Source organism: Zootoca vivipara, chromosome 7 (genome assembly GCF_963506605.1).
Source record: "Zootoca vivipara chromosome 7, rZooViv1.1, whole genome shotgun sequence".
NCBI lineage: Eukaryota > Metazoa > Chordata > Lepidosauria > Squamata > Lacertidae > Zootoca > Zootoca vivipara.
Window position 1 is genome coordinate 22,200,153 of NC_083282.1, and position 15,358 is coordinate 22,215,510.

The following is a 15,358-nucleotide window of genomic DNA, read 5'->3' on the forward strand; positions in this document are numbered from 1 at the left end:
TCCGGAGAGTTGCTGTCAGTCAGAGGAGACAATAATAGGAGAGGTGGGTTCAATGGTTTGACAGAGCATAAGGCAACTTCCTATGCACATTCCACTATGAGATCAGTATTAACACAGTAGGTCAAAAGGAAAAGAGCTCTTGATTTCTCTTTTCCCCTCGCAGACATTATTTCTTGTCTGTACACCTCACAAAATCCCAGCTGTGCCTAGCCGAGTAATCTCAGAACAGAGGAAAGATTGCTGATAGTTTAGCCTAGCTCTCGGTTACAGAGACAACCAAAGCTCTTTATGTATTCCCACCTAACTTCTGGGATTTCCCCCACTCCCTGAGCAAAGGGTGGGATGAAGAATGAAGGGTACATGGTTTGTCAGATGGATTAAATCAAGAGGGACGGTAACCTGGCATGTTGCCTCATGTACAATTATCAAGAAATATGACCCCATGGAAATTCCTACGCGTGGAAGGTCTCAAACAATGAGAGGATTTAGGATTATATAAATCACAATGGCCTGTGGTATAATCACACGAGAGAACAAACCTGGAAAGCTTATTATACTGAATACCCAGATGGAGAACAACAGTTGTTGCTGTACTAAGAATTACCACTCTTGTAATCAATAACAAGGAAAAAAGAACAGTTGGGCAACTTGTTTCTTATTATGTTCACTTAGGCAACGTCTAGATCAATAAAGAGCATTAAGTCTCATACCACTCTTGGCTGTGCATACTCAATTTGCTGAGCGTATGCTGGGGAGGGATTTGGTTGTACATTCACATTTTTAAGCAGATAAACATGCATTCCACTTGGAAAGCCATTGTTTAAATGCCGGGAATTTTTTTTTTGGGTAGCATATCAAGATAGAAGGGGGGCGGTCCTTGGTGAAGTATGCTAAATATATATTTTTAAGAAAATGAAAAGCATAACCAGAGAGGTTATTATTTATTGCCCCTAATTTCCAGTAACATTTATTGTTCCTAAGTTTGACATCTAGGCAAAAGAAGCAATTTTGGAGTATAGAAAATGTGTGTCTGTGCTGTTGCCCGTATACCTCAACATCTGCTAAGATCAGAGGAACTTCAATGTATTTATGCTTCCTTCCTATTTATTCCTCAATCTTCTCACTGCATGTATTCAAAGTGCCCAATTCAAAGTTCAGGTTTTGACCTATAAAGCCTTAACCGGCTCAGGACTGCAATACCTCAAGGACTGCCTCTTTTCGTATGAACTTACCCGGACCCTGAAATCATCATCTGAGGCCCTTCTTCGTGTGCCTCCTCCTCGAGAGGTCCGGAGGGTGGCAACACAAGAAGGGGCCTTCTCTGCAGTGGCACCCTGTCTGCGGAATGCTCTCCCCTGGGAAGTTTGCCTGGCGTCTTCATTATACGCCTTTAGTCGCCAGGCAAAAACATTCCTTTTTAACCAGGCCTTTGGTTGATCTCATTTACATCCTATGCCCTTTTAAAATGTGTTTTTTGTGTGGTGGTGGTGGTGGGGCTATTGGGTTGTTGTTTTTATTTTTATTATGTATTTTGTGGTTTTATATCTTGAGTTTATTCTGTGAACCACCCTGAGACCCCGGGTATAAATAAAATAATAATAATAATAATAATAATAATAATAATAATAATAATAATAGAATCTAACCAAACTGGAAGATCCAACAGCTATTTGAAAGATAGTGAAAGATAACCATATGAAAGATAACCACAGATCTCTTGCTCTGGGCATCGCTTTCTATGTATGGTGAAGATCGGAAGTGAATGAACCTGAGAATGATTGTAAATGGGGAAAACCCAGCCAGATGGGTGGGGTATAAATAATAAAAGCATCATCATCGTCATCATCATCAAATCTCAATCTGCATAGACATGTGAGTCATTAACATCAAAACAGCCCTATTCTCTCTCTCTCTCTAGGTAGTCACTTAATGATGCTTTTGTCAAGTTGGTTTTGGGAGATTCCTTCTACCTTGTCTTAATGACAGACACATGGAATTTGCAGGAGAGGAACAAGATGCAGGGGATACAATGCAGGGGCATGACGTATCCCCATGACGTATTTTATCTTTTGCACAGAGGGGAATTCCTTCCAGCTAGGGCTGTCACTCAATCAAAATCTTTGCAGACTAACCCTATGAGTTTCAGTTGATTCATCACTTCCACAAATGTGCAAAGAACTTGCATATGGGCAAAAACAGCATACTTTGTTTTTAGATGATGCATACAAGTGTTATAGCTAGCATCGCCGTAGAAGAGTTATTCCTGTGCAGGGAAAATGCCTCTTTCAGATAATACCTGTGATCTGCATGCATAAGCACAATATTAAGAATAACGGATGGGATCCATTGGGTGCCTTTGCATTCATGGAAATGCTTTTGATCCGGCAGACACTTCCACTAATAGAAAAAAGGGGAAGGTATTTTTTCAGACTTACCCTTGCCCCTGAAGCTCCTCACATCTTCTTCCACCCTGTTCTGGAGGGTCCCTCAAGTCTTTGGAGCAGGTTGTGGGAACTGAAAGGAACTGGCTAAAACTGCCTTCCCTATTCTTCCACAAGTAGAGATATCCACTAGATCAGGCATAGGCAAACTCGCCCTCCAGATGTTTTGGGACTACAACTCCCATCATCCCTAGCTAACAGGACCAGTGGTCAGGGATGATGGGAGTTGTAGTCCCAACGCATCTGGAGGGCTGAGTTTGCTTTTCACCTGCACCAGATCAAAGGCTTTAACATAGGTGCAAGTGTAACAATTGGATTATACCCTTTAAAAAATGCTGCCAAATCACCTTTATTCTATTGAATCCAACTAACAAGTTTACCAAATGCTTAATCTCTGCTTTCTCTATCTGCAGACAGCGCTAAAGTCTTGAACCGGAAGCTTGAAAAGCACACGGGCAGGCAGAACGGACCACACGAAAATAATAGAGTACAGCCCTTAAAATTACAATTATTGTAGTTTTTAAATTATGTATACTACTACCGACCCACTTACCGTAGTAAACATTAAGGGAAGGGCTACCCAAAAAAGCAATATGTTCCGTGTGTGTGTGTGTGTGTGTGTGTGTGTGTGTGTGTGTGTTTTAAAAGATAATGTTGATCCTGCAATCTGCTGACATTAATTTAGCATAAATAAGTCCCCTAAGGATTTTGTTACTTAATGATCATATTGAGATCTTGACTAAATTAGTGACATCTATTAAATAAAGTGCTCCTTAGGAATGTGATAATTGTACTAGAACATATTGATTCAGGTTTTATTAACTCTGTCCCTAATATAACACAGCAGCCATTGTCAAAGCCAACACCGTTTCATACTTCCACAGCCCCAGAGAAATATTTCATGTAGGTAATAGGCATAATTATATATAGGGGAAAGTGGTCGGTACCAGAGAAGGTCGCATTAAAACTAGTTAGAGGATGGCGGAAGCTCCTCACATGCTAACGGTACCACTTTGTGAGGTCAGTGTTTAAAGGTCTCTTGCCGAGACACAGGAACACGGCCCGTTTATTACAGCATTAATCATACATACAATACTTCCAGTAAAACCAAGTACAGAGAAAGAATGATGAATCCCTACCAATTCCAATAAAGATTGCTTTGTAATCATCTTCCTTCAAGGCAGTGAGCGTCAATCCTTCTGCTGAAAGCCCTCTGCCGCAAATTATCTGAAAGATAATATTAGGAAGCTCATCATCACTTTATCAGTCACTTTTAAGCTCAAGACATCCAGAAGCTTTGTCCCGGTCATTCAATCAATCATTTTAAGAAAATATAAAATTCCACTAAAGGCCAAAGGATTTTTTTAAAAAAAAATGTTGTTGACCCTAGACTTATATCTGAGCCAAGACTATGAACATATAGCAGAAACTGATTAAATACTTCTGCTGGTTCTTTATGCCCACTTCTAAATGCAATTCAAAGTGCTGGTGCTTACCTGTGCGGTATGTCAAGAAACCTGCTCACTTTTTATGGTGGGCAGTGTTGCAGCCAAGCCACGGGCCATGCCAGTGATCTGATGATTGGCAGGGCCGGATCACCCAGCTGCCAGCAACTGGCCAATGACAGCAGGTTTGGGGCTGGCGTTCCCTGGGGGGTGGTGCCAAATGGCCAACAGGCATCATCATCATTTATTATTATTTATACCCCACCCATCTGCTGCGTTTTCCCAGCCACTCTGGGCGGCTTCCAATAGAATATTAAAAATACAATAAAACATCAAACATTAAAAACTTCCCTAAACAGGGCTGCCTTCAGATGTCTTCTAAAAGTCAGATAGTTGTTTATTTCCTTGACATCTGGCGGGAGGGCGTTCCACAGGGTGGGCACCACTACCGAGAAGTCCCTCTGCCTGGTTCCCTGTAACCTTAATTCTCGCAGTGAGGGAACCGCCAAAAGGCCCTCGGAGCTGGACCTCAGTGTCTGGGCTGAACGATGGGGGTGGAGATGCTCCTTCAGGTACACTGGGCCGAGGCCATTTAGGGCTTTCAAGGTCAGCACCAACACTTTGCATTGTGCTCGGAAATGTATTGGGAGTCACTTGGGCCCACTCCCAGGAGGGAATAAATTGTGGCCTGCCCCAGTTCTCCTCCTCAGCCTTCATCGGACACCTTTGCTCCTGTATCAACTGGCCTCAGTACTGAGGTAACTTTGAAGGCCCTGCTTCAGTTGCCGTTGCCATCTGAGGTTAGGCAAGCAGCATCAAGAGTGCTGTGCCCCATTTATTTTTTTTTATTTTTTTTATTTTTTTTATTAAAGGTTTTCTCAGTTTACAAAGACATGGGCAGTGTCTCTCATAGCATTTTTACAGATCAGTTTCAATTGTTGAGACATTGGGGAGGAAAAGGGGGAGAGCGGTAGATAAGGGGAGGGGGTGGGGGTAGTGTGACAATGTTTCTAGTTTACTTAAAGTGTGTTGGGGGGGTTGTCAGCATCGGTTGTGCAGGTTCTTTGTTGTGCATTTGTTTTCCTTTGATGGTGAGAGTTGTTGGGGTTGGCCTAGGATATAGTTTTCTTTTGTGGTTGGCTGTGGTGGTCTGTTTTATGTGAGTAGGGTGGGCGGGTCAGGTTAGCCATATTGATTTGTATGCTGTTGGTGGATTTCTGTCGTTGTCTTGTTGCGCTGTGTATGTGATAAAGGGGAACCATACTGGGGTGAAGCCGTCTTCTTCTATTTGACCCCATGTCAATTTCAACTTATTGGTTAATTTTTCTAATAGGGCTATTTCCCATACCGTCTGGTACCATTGGTCCATGTTTACTCCTGCCAGGTCTTTCCAGTGTCTGGTTATGGTGTTTCTGGTAGCATCCTCACAAAAGCTGCCGTGGTACCAACCTTACTATTGTACTTTTAAAAATGTGGTATTTTATCGTGCTATCACTTAGACTCAAAAATAAAGGACCGCCAGTAATCAGAGCATGTGGTCTTGCTGAACTTTGCTACACTCCCTGCCCTTATACTGCTTCCTCTTCTGCTGATGCATTTCTAAACTACATACAACCTGTTCCACTCATTTGTGTCCATTACTGTCATGGTTCTCTTAAGCAATGTCTGAAGTTGCTTGCTGGAACATGGTGAGAAAGGGCATAAAGATAAGTCAGCACCGAGGTGGACTTTAGGATTTAGAAGGAAGCATCTGTAATAGAATGGGATGCATGGATAAAATATGGAATTTGCTATCACAAGATGGCCACCAATTATTGATGGCTTTAAAAGTGGATTAGACAAATTGGTGGAGGAGATAGCTAACAGCTACTATTCATGAGGACTATATGGCACTTCTAGGGACAGAGGCAGCAGGAGAGGATAGTGCCCTTATGTCCTGCTTGTGGACTATCTATGAGTATCTACTTGGGCACTGGAGAAAACAAGGCACTGGACAAGGCCTTTAGCCTGATCACACAGAGCTCTCATTATATTCTTAGGAAAAGGTGTGGGTTTTTTTGATTAGCAAATGTTTGTATTTCAGGGAGAATGTGTAATGATTTTACTGACACACCTATTGCCTACTGAAATTCTAAGAAGACCCTGGACCTCCAACCAGAAGGATAGAGACTGCTGCCAGTGACTCAGTGTCTTACCACCTGGTTTGCTTTTGTGAAAAAAATATTTAAAGAAACAGGTTAAAAATAAAGAAAAGCTTTATTCCCATCCAAGCTGGAGACAGCACCACAAGCACATACACACACTGCGCGTGTTGAGCCGTCCGTAACATTGAAGTGAATGGAAGAACTTTGCTAATATGGAAGCTGGAGGTATATATCAAAGAACCTTAATTCTTGGTTGAATGCATGTTAAAAATCATCTTTCCCCCTCTGTTTGTTAAAAAGACGTAGTATAACTCATAATTATGAAATGATAACCAAAGCACAGTTGCAATCCTCCTCAAACAGATACTTTATATTCACTGGGAACAAAACATAAATCATTCTAATTTATCGTAAAATGATGTGGATTACACACACACACACACACACACACACACACACTTGGGACGGTGGAATTTAGTATTCTTTAGGCCTAGTCCTGTAACTTTCAAAAACCCAAATTATTCTTAGAAAAAGAATTACATGCATAAATAACTTCCAGTGCTCAAGACAATATTGCATTCTTCATCTGAGAGCACCGCAATTACAGTACTCTGATTTTGCTGAGGAAAGAGTTCTGTGCAGTGGATATGCAAAGAACTGAAAGGGATCTCTCCATCATACTCATTAAGGGCCACGATAATATCAGGAAAAATGAAAGGCTTTGGAAGTATTGCATCTTAACAGTGTGTCAGAATATACTTTGCTGCTTAATAGTTTTATTATCATGATATTAGCTCCGTGCAAATGATCACATACGCACATGGACAATATTAAGTATGATAATAAATTAAAACAAAATATATAGCACAAAACACGAAAAGCTGAGTCTTTTCAAGGAAGTTTAACAATCATGCAGGCTCCCCCCCCAAAAAAAAAGATGTTTTATTAATGCTCCACTTAGTTACTGTGCAAGACAGGTCTACCCCCCGAGATGATATCTGTACACATTGTAAGAAAATGGAAAGTGTTACGGATTAATGTTTTTAAACTAATATTTAACTTGCATAAAAGGAGAAAGAGGGGGGTGGAAACAGCAACACCACGATGTGATTAAAGAAATCAAATCCTTCCAATAGCTACACTGAACCCCTAAAGCAATTTAGGTATTTGTTTCTTACAGACAATTAATCACATGCAGGCAAGCCAGATGAGAACTATTGATTGCCCTTTTCCAAACTAGTGGCATTCAGACAGCAGACAGACAAATGCCCTGAGCAAGAGAAAGCATCTTCCTCCCCTCTGCCTGGTGTAGCTTTTAATTGTTCTTCACTAATGTGCATGACATTTTGCTGTTAATCTTTGGCAGAGCTCGGCTCCCTTTTTTTTCTGTGAGCTATACCAAAGCAGTTTATATTTTTCATTACCTTCACTCCGAGGTCTTTCATAAGCTCAGTTTCGAAATGTACTACATCATATGGCAGCCGGAACTGGGGGATTTCAGATGTACTAGAGAGAACAAATAGAATTGAGCTGATGAAACATTTCCCAGCTGTTTTACAATAGAGAAGGCGTCCTGGAATATTAAACATTTAAGCACAAGCGCACAGAGAGACAGGCAGGGCATACTTAAAGCTGCTAAACACAAAGTAGAAGTGCATCTTAAAACTTGCAAGAGCATGGCTACTCTAAAGAACAGGCAGCAGATACCCATGTTGGCACCTGTGGTAGAAACCCAAGAAAAATATTTCAACCCATGCAAAAAGATAAGGCGTGCTGAAAAATTATATGGCATGCTATTTAAAAAAGCCACTTAGAATAAGAAGTAAATACTGAATAGGCAAACGAAGTTTATATTCATTTTATCCTAAAAGCAAAATATGCTTATTTAAAGCAAAAAAAATTATACAAAGACTTGCTATAATTGAATATGTAAAAAGAAAAAGGTAACCACAAATCTCCAGGCTGGCACAGAGATCGGGTTCAGATTGTATATTTTTGAATATAAAAGACCCCAGCAATGCAATATTCAAAGGGTAAGGACAGAAGTTTACCATAATGCTCCTGGATAGATTGGAAATGTTATCTAGTCTCTCCCCCCCCCAATTCATTTGTTAAGAAGTAACTGGCACATCAAGTCAAATGGGCCTTAGAAAGCACTGCTAATAACAAGGCCAGTGGAAGTGATGATATTCCAGCTGAACTATTTAAAATTTTAAAAGATGATGCTGTTAAGGTGCTACACCCAATATGCCAGCAAGTTTGGAAAACTCAGCAATGGCCAGAGGATTGGAGAAGATCAGTCTACATCCCAATTCCAAAGAAGGGCAGTGCCAAAGAATGCTCCAACTACCGCACAATTGCGCTCATTTCACACGCTAGCAAGGTTATGCTTAAAATTCTACAAGGCAGGCTTAGGCAGTATGTGGACCGAGAACTCCCAGAAGTGCAAGCTGGATTTCGAAAGGGCAGAGGAACCAGAGACCAAATAGCAAACATGCGCTGGATTATGGAGAAAGCTAGAGAGTTCCAGAAAAACGTCTACTTCTGCTTCATTGACTATGCAAAAGCCTTTGACTGTGTCGACCACAGCAAACTATGGCAAGTTCTTAAAGAAATGGGAGTGCCTGATCACCTCATCTGTCTCCTGAGAAATCTCTATGTGGGACAAGAAGCTACAGTTAGAACTGGATATGGAACAACTGATTGGTTCAAAATTGGGAAAGGAGTACGACAAGGTTGTATATTGTCTCCCTGCTTATTTAACTTATATGCAGAATTCATCATGCGAAAGGCTGGACTGGATGAATCCCAAACTGGAATTAAGATTGCCGGAAGAAATATCAACAACCTCAGATATGCAGATGACACAACCTTGATGGCAGAAAGCGAGGAGGAATTAAAGAACCTTTTAATGAGGGTGAAAGAGGAGAGCGCAAAATATGGTCTGAAGCTCAACATCAAAAAAAACAAGATCATGGCCACTGGTCCCATCACCTCCTGGCAAATAGAAGGGGAAGAAATGGAGGCAGTGAGAGATTTTACTTTCTTGGGCTCCTTGATCACTGCAGATGGTGACAGCAGTCACGAAATTAAAAGACGCCTGCTTCTTGGGAGAAAAGCAATGACAAACCTAGACAGCATCTTAAAAAGCAGAGACATCACCTTGCCTACAAAGGTCCGTATAGTTAAAGCTATAGTTTTCCCAGTAGTGATGTATGGAAGTGAGAGCTGGACCATAAAGAAGGCTGATCGCCGAAGAATTGATGCTTTTGAATTATGGTGCTGGAGGAGACTCTTGAGAGTCCCATGGACTGCTAGAAGATCAAACCTATCCATTCTTAAGGAAATCAGCCCTGAGTGCTCCCTGGAAGGACAGATCCTGAAGCTGAGGCTCCAATACTTTGGCCACCTCATGAGAAGAGAAGAATCCTTGGAAAAGACCCTGATGTTGGGAAAGATTGAGGGCACTAGGAGAAGGGGACGACAGAGGACAAGATGGCTGGACAGTGTTCTCGAAGCTACGAACATGAGTTTGACCAAACTGCGGGAGGCAGTGCAAGACAGGAGTGCCTGGCGTGCTATGGTCCATGGGGTCACGAAGAGTCAGACACGACTAAACGACTAAACAACAACAACAACTGGCACATCAGTTTCACCCAACCTGGGATCAAGATTACAGCTCTTTGTCCTCCCCTTTCCCTTCTTTCCTGTTTCCATAATACATGCAGGTCCCACCTTCCAAATGCTCACTATGCAAAATTTCACTTATCCAAATATAAAGGATTATGTAGAAACCTCACTAAACACACAGCTGATTCAGAGATCTAAACAGCTTGCCCACTTCCTTGTTTGTGCTTTGCTGGTCGGTGGCAGCCAATTTCCAGAAGAAACCACAGAAAAAATGAGGGTAGATGAGAGAAAGATCAGCCAAATCAAAAGATCAGGAGAGATCAAACATATAAGTTTTTCTTTTGTCTCTCTTTTGCTTGTTGGCTGCAGTCATTTTAGGAAAGCCACGGTGGGAGTGGGGAGAGTGATCATGGATTAGAAATGTTCCCACAGGAAATAATGGGAAACATTGGCTCATTATGGGAACACTCACCTAACAAACGATTTCCTGGAATCACATTATGTTCAGAAAGTATGACCTGCAGGTATTTGTGTTAATAAAATATTCCCCTTCCTGCACTAGCAGTTACTCGCAAGCCCCCAAAATAAAAACAGAGATGAACACATCCAGGTAAAAAAAGTTCTGGTTACAGGTAGGTAGCCGTGTTGGTCTGGATCGAAGTAAAATAAAAAAATTCCTTCAGTAGCACCTTAAAGACCAACTAAGTTTTTATTTTGGTATGAGCTTTCGTGTGCATGCACACTTCTTCAGATACAGTGAAATGGAAGTTTCCAGGCACTTATGTAGAGAAGGGGTGGGGAGGGGTGGGGATGAGGAGGGGGGATCACTCAGAAGGGTCTTACTACAAAAGAATTTCAGAAATAGACTGGAAAGAGAAGTTGCTGAATTGCAACTTATCACCAAGCTCAAAACCATGGAGGGACCTGGTTTGAACAGAGATATCGGGTTCTTATCTCATTATACATGATAAGCGATCTTCAGCCATCTCAACCCTTGCTTTTTCATGCAAAACCATTTGCAGTCGTTTGCGGTCATCAACAACTATCAGTCAGTCAATCACCCATTTCCACCACCCTTCTGAGTGATCCCCCCTCCTCATCCACACCCCTCCCCACCCCTTCTCTACATAAGTGCCTGGAAACTTCCATTTCACTGTATCTGAAGAAGTGTGCATGCACACGAAAGCTCATACCAAAATAAAAACTTAGTTGGTCTTTAAGGTGCTACTGAAGGAATTTTTTTATTTTAGGTAAAAAAAGGTAAAGGTAAAGGACGCCTGGACAGTTAAGTCCAGTCAAAGGTGACTATGGGGTTGTGGCGTTCATCTCACTTTCAGGCTGAGGGAGCCGGCGTTTGTCCACAGACAGCTTTCCGGGTCATGTGGCCAGCAGGACTAAACTGCTTCTGGTGCAACAGAACACTGTGACGAAAACCAGAGCACACGGAAACGCCATTTACCTTCCCGTCACAGCGGAACCTATTTATCTACTTGCACTGGTGGGCTTTCGAATTGCTAGGTTGACAGGAGCTGGTACAGAGCAACGGGAACTCAGCCCGTTGTGGGGATTCAAACTGCTGACCTTCTGATCAGCAAGTCCAAGAGGCTCAGTGTTTTAGACCACAGTGCTACCCGCGTCCAGGTATCCCTCTTCTAGACCAAATCAATACATGTCAGTTAGTATCCCTCAGTTCAGCTCCTGTATCCCTCCGTAGTTCTCTCCTGGTTTCTTCTTTCTGCAGCAACCAATGATGCTATTTAGAACTTTCTAGTAGTATTTCATATCTGCTTTAGTCCTTTTCCCACTCTTGTAGTCTCTTTTAACTCCAGCCCTTCAACTTTCTGACTCCACAAATGCTCGTTTCTAGCTTGATTTATATACTGAATTTTCACTTCCCCTCCAAAACCTTTCACCAATCAACAAGGTGACTATTCTCCTTTTAAAGCTTCTGATTCTCCTTAACTGCTAGGCTCTTAGTGTGAACCTTGGATCCTCCTGTGAACGACAAGCCCATTGTACAAAACATTCTCTTATGCTTTTAACCTCCTTGTAAACTTTTGACCCTCCTGTGCATGGGAGCCTTTAAAGCAAGCAAGCAAGCATTTAACAATCCAAGTCTTTCAACCAAAACACAAAATGGCTGAAAGTTTTATCCCCTCACAGGCAGCATTACAATAAAATGTATTATAGATTGCTTAAGCCTACTACCTTGAATATGTGGCATCAAACTATTGAGGAAATTGCTAAGAAGCGTGAGAGGGTCTCTGCTGTGCAACTACCCAACATTCTATGTTCCTTCCCAATAATTTATTGGCCACTTTTATGCTTTATGTTCATGCTGTTCCTTTCCTTGAGGCTTTTAACTTCGTAAACTGCCTAGAAATCTATAGCTATACAGTCGTACCTTGGAAGCTGAATGGAAGCTGTTCTGGAAGTCCGTTCGACTTACAAAACGTTCAGAAACCAAAGCGTGGCTTCCGATTGGCTGCAGGAAGCTCCTGCAGACAATCGGAAGCCGCAGAAGCCTCATTGGATGTTCGGGTTCCAAAGAACTTTCGTAAACTGGAACACTCAGTTCTGGATTTTTTGGCATTCGGGAGCCAAAACGTCTAAGTACCAAGGTGTTCGGGATCCAAGGTGTATGACTGTATGATAGTAATCTATAGCTATATGATGGTATAAGAATGCATATGAAATTAATTCATTAAAATGAATGGCCTGATTCTATCTTCAGTGTTACTACTCAACAAACGCTAAAAAAAAGTTAGAAGTGGAAGACAGAACATCAAATTCTCTCTCCAAATGCTATCCGTATTTGGCTTCAGTTCTTTAACACACTGAATAAAAGTATATGTTTTACAATAAAAAGGTGAAGTGGAGCTTTTTAGGGGGTGAGGGGATTTGATAATTAAAATGTGCATTTTGCAGAAAACCATGTCCCCACCCCCCACCCCTAGACTTCAAATCGTTGTAGAGTAGAATGATGGAAACATGGTGTTCAGAATGCTTTATTTCCAAATTTAATTATACAGTGGTACCTCAACTTACGAATGACTCGACCTATGAATGTTTTGAGTTATGAACAGAGTTCCGTCTGCCATTTTGGATGCAGTTTAGATAGGATTTTTTCGACTTACAATTTTTTAGATAGGATTTTTTTGACTTACAAATGTTTTTAATCCCCCCCATTGGCTTCGACTTACATTTTTTTTGACTTACGAAGGTCCGTTTGGAACGGGTTAAATTCGTAAGTAGAGGTACCACTGTACTTCCAAATTTAATTTAAATCTACCTTAAGCCACCAACATAGCCTTCCTTTTCAAATATGGTGATGTTCGAGTAGCCCAATCGAGCCAGAAAGGTGGCACAGCTGATGCTTGCAGGCCCTGCTCCAAGAAGAGCTATCTTGGCATGGTAGGCTCCCGGCATTTCTTCTGGTGATGGCAAGGATGGGCTTCTACTCTGAGGAATATTCATTGCTCTGAATATCTGAAAAGGAAATGCATTAAAGTAGTTAATGAGGACAGAAGACAACACCCCTCTCTTCAAGCTTGAAAAATGTCCATTCGTAGAGTTTGTCATCCCATATGCAAATGGCAACTCTCAGTGTTAAGTATCAAGGCAGTTCACCGCACAGTGAACCCTGAAGTTGCAAACTGTCCTTAGGGAATGTATTCCAATGACTGCAAATCACAGACAACTGCTAGTACCAGGGACTGGCAGGACACTGATGAGTGTGCACTGGGAGAAAGGGGGCTGGAGTCTTGACTCGGGAGAGGGAGTCACTGATTTGTGGGGGACTGTTCCAGCCAGGAGTCAGAGGCCCGGGGAAGCTTCAGAGCTGGAGGGTGGAGCACAAGATGGATAAGAAGAAGAGGCAGGTCAGGCAAGGGAAGGGCCAGATACTATGCCACCCTCTCCTGCACCACTGTCCCTCAGAACCAGGAGGGGATTGAAATGGGAGGAGCATGTGCCCAGCCTGTCAGCGGAAGATACATAAACTAGTGGAAGGGGAATGATCACATGTTGTTGCAACTGCTCCATAGAGCACAGACCTTGGAATAGCTGCCTAGAGACGAGAATGGTGTGCACAGGTATCCAGAGCTGTAGAGGCGATTGTGTTATCTTTGACAATAAAGAATTAACTATCTCTGTGTGCATTCCTTTGGCTGGGAAGCATCCTTGACAACTGCAGAGTGTTTGAGATTTACTTGTCAGTTGCCTCCACTTTTATCTGCTGGATCACATGATGGAAGATTTGGGGAGAGCGGGGCGGTCAAAAGCAATGATAGCTGGGGCAAGCTATGATGCTTACTTACAACCTAAAACAGGTTTCATGGAAGTGAATTCTACTTATTTAGAATGCATTTCTAATCAAGTGTGCTTACAATTCCAGTCCAGGTGAATAAATAATATAGAGCTTATAGCAGAACCACATAGATATCACAATTATTAGATTCCACACATGCCCAACCCCCAAACCCCAGGACCAGAAGCATTTATTTGACAGAAGTAGACCAAACCAAGAGTCTAAATTGTAATTTTAAATGAAGAAAAGCTGAGCATGACTGCAATGTAGTGGTTGAGAAATCATGCAGCCATGCAAGAAATTCTAAAAATTCAAGGTTGAGTGCTTTGCTTTTAATTTTGCCTTCTCGTGCATATGGCTTTGAGTAACAGTATAACATAGAGTTTAAAAATAAAAGACCTATGCTGACCATCTATGATGCTCATCCAGTGTTCCACACTGTGAAGAAATGTGGGGTGCTCTTTCATAATTATTTATAAACGATTTTAATAGTACGGACCCTATTTTCACTACCTTCTAAATCAGTATTCTCCAAAGGGGTGCCCCCCAGATGTTTCAGAGTATAATTCTCATCAGTCCCAGCTATCATGGTTAATAGTCAGAGATGATGGGAGTTGAGGTCTTCAACATCTGAAGGTCACCATATTAGGAAAGCCTATTGGAAAAGTGCAGCATTATAGAAAGGAACACGATTCCTACCATTTACAGCAAGGCACTCCTGGTGGAATTGTGCTTGGGCCTGGTCTGGAAGAACTAGCTAGGATAGCAGATAGACAACAGAATACTAAAACATCTGCACAGGCTATCCATATACTACCAGGTCAGGTTCAAGGATCTTGCATGCCTTTTTAAGACTCATGGGACAATTTAAACAATGCCAGGCAAATGCCAGAAATACAAGATGCTAATCGGCAGAAACAATTTGCGTTTGTGGCACCTTATCGCTGACCATTTGCACTTCTCTACCTGCAAAGCCAGCGTGATGTCTTGTTTTGTGCTGCGTTACTGGCACAGCCAGTCAATAAGTCTCCCACCCTATGCACTTAATCTGCTGGCACAGTATGTTTTCAATTGGGTTGTAAATCTTGCAATGCACAAAAAGGCAAGGACCACAAACCATTTAAAGTGCCACAGGGAAGACAAAGGGATTAACCCAGCTTAATTGGTTTATAACAGCACAGTTTAAGCACTTAGGCAGGTATCCTAACCGAATGCACACATATTTGAGGCAGAAGCAGAATAGGCACTTCGAACTACCTAGGGCAGGAGACAATTCCCTAATTGCTTACATATGCCCTCCCTGTCATTGCTCCCATACCTTTGCTAAGAAGCAAACCTGGAGGTGAACCTAAAAGAGCACACTGCAAAATAGCTTCTTGGAAGTAAATA

At 41.9% G+C, this 15,358-nt stretch overlaps 1 protein-coding gene across 8 annotated transcripts in view; it reads right to left on the reverse strand.

The window, feature by feature from the left end:
- The window catches only part of DPYD (dihydropyrimidine dehydrogenase), a 504,044-nt gene that overhangs the window by 318,086 nt on the left and 170,600 nt on the right, over positions 1–15,358 (reverse strand). For 7 of the 8 annotated variants that reach the window (XR_009557876.1, XM_035123777.2, XM_035123779.2 and 4 more), the window contains 3 exons: positions 12,953–13,149; positions 7,455–7,536; positions 3,581–3,668 (listed from right to left, as the gene is read on the reverse strand). Coding sequence is in view for 7 of the 8 variants with exons in the window: in XM_035123777.2 (XP_034979668.2) it covers positions 3,581–3,668; positions 7,455–7,536; positions 12,953–13,149 (367 nt within the window). In the remaining variant the exon portion in view is untranslated. Of the gene's footprint in view, positions 1–3,580; positions 3,669–7,454; positions 7,537–12,952; positions 13,150–15,358 lie in introns of those variants that run through there. The other variant, XM_060276729.1, reaches the window with a different exon arrangement.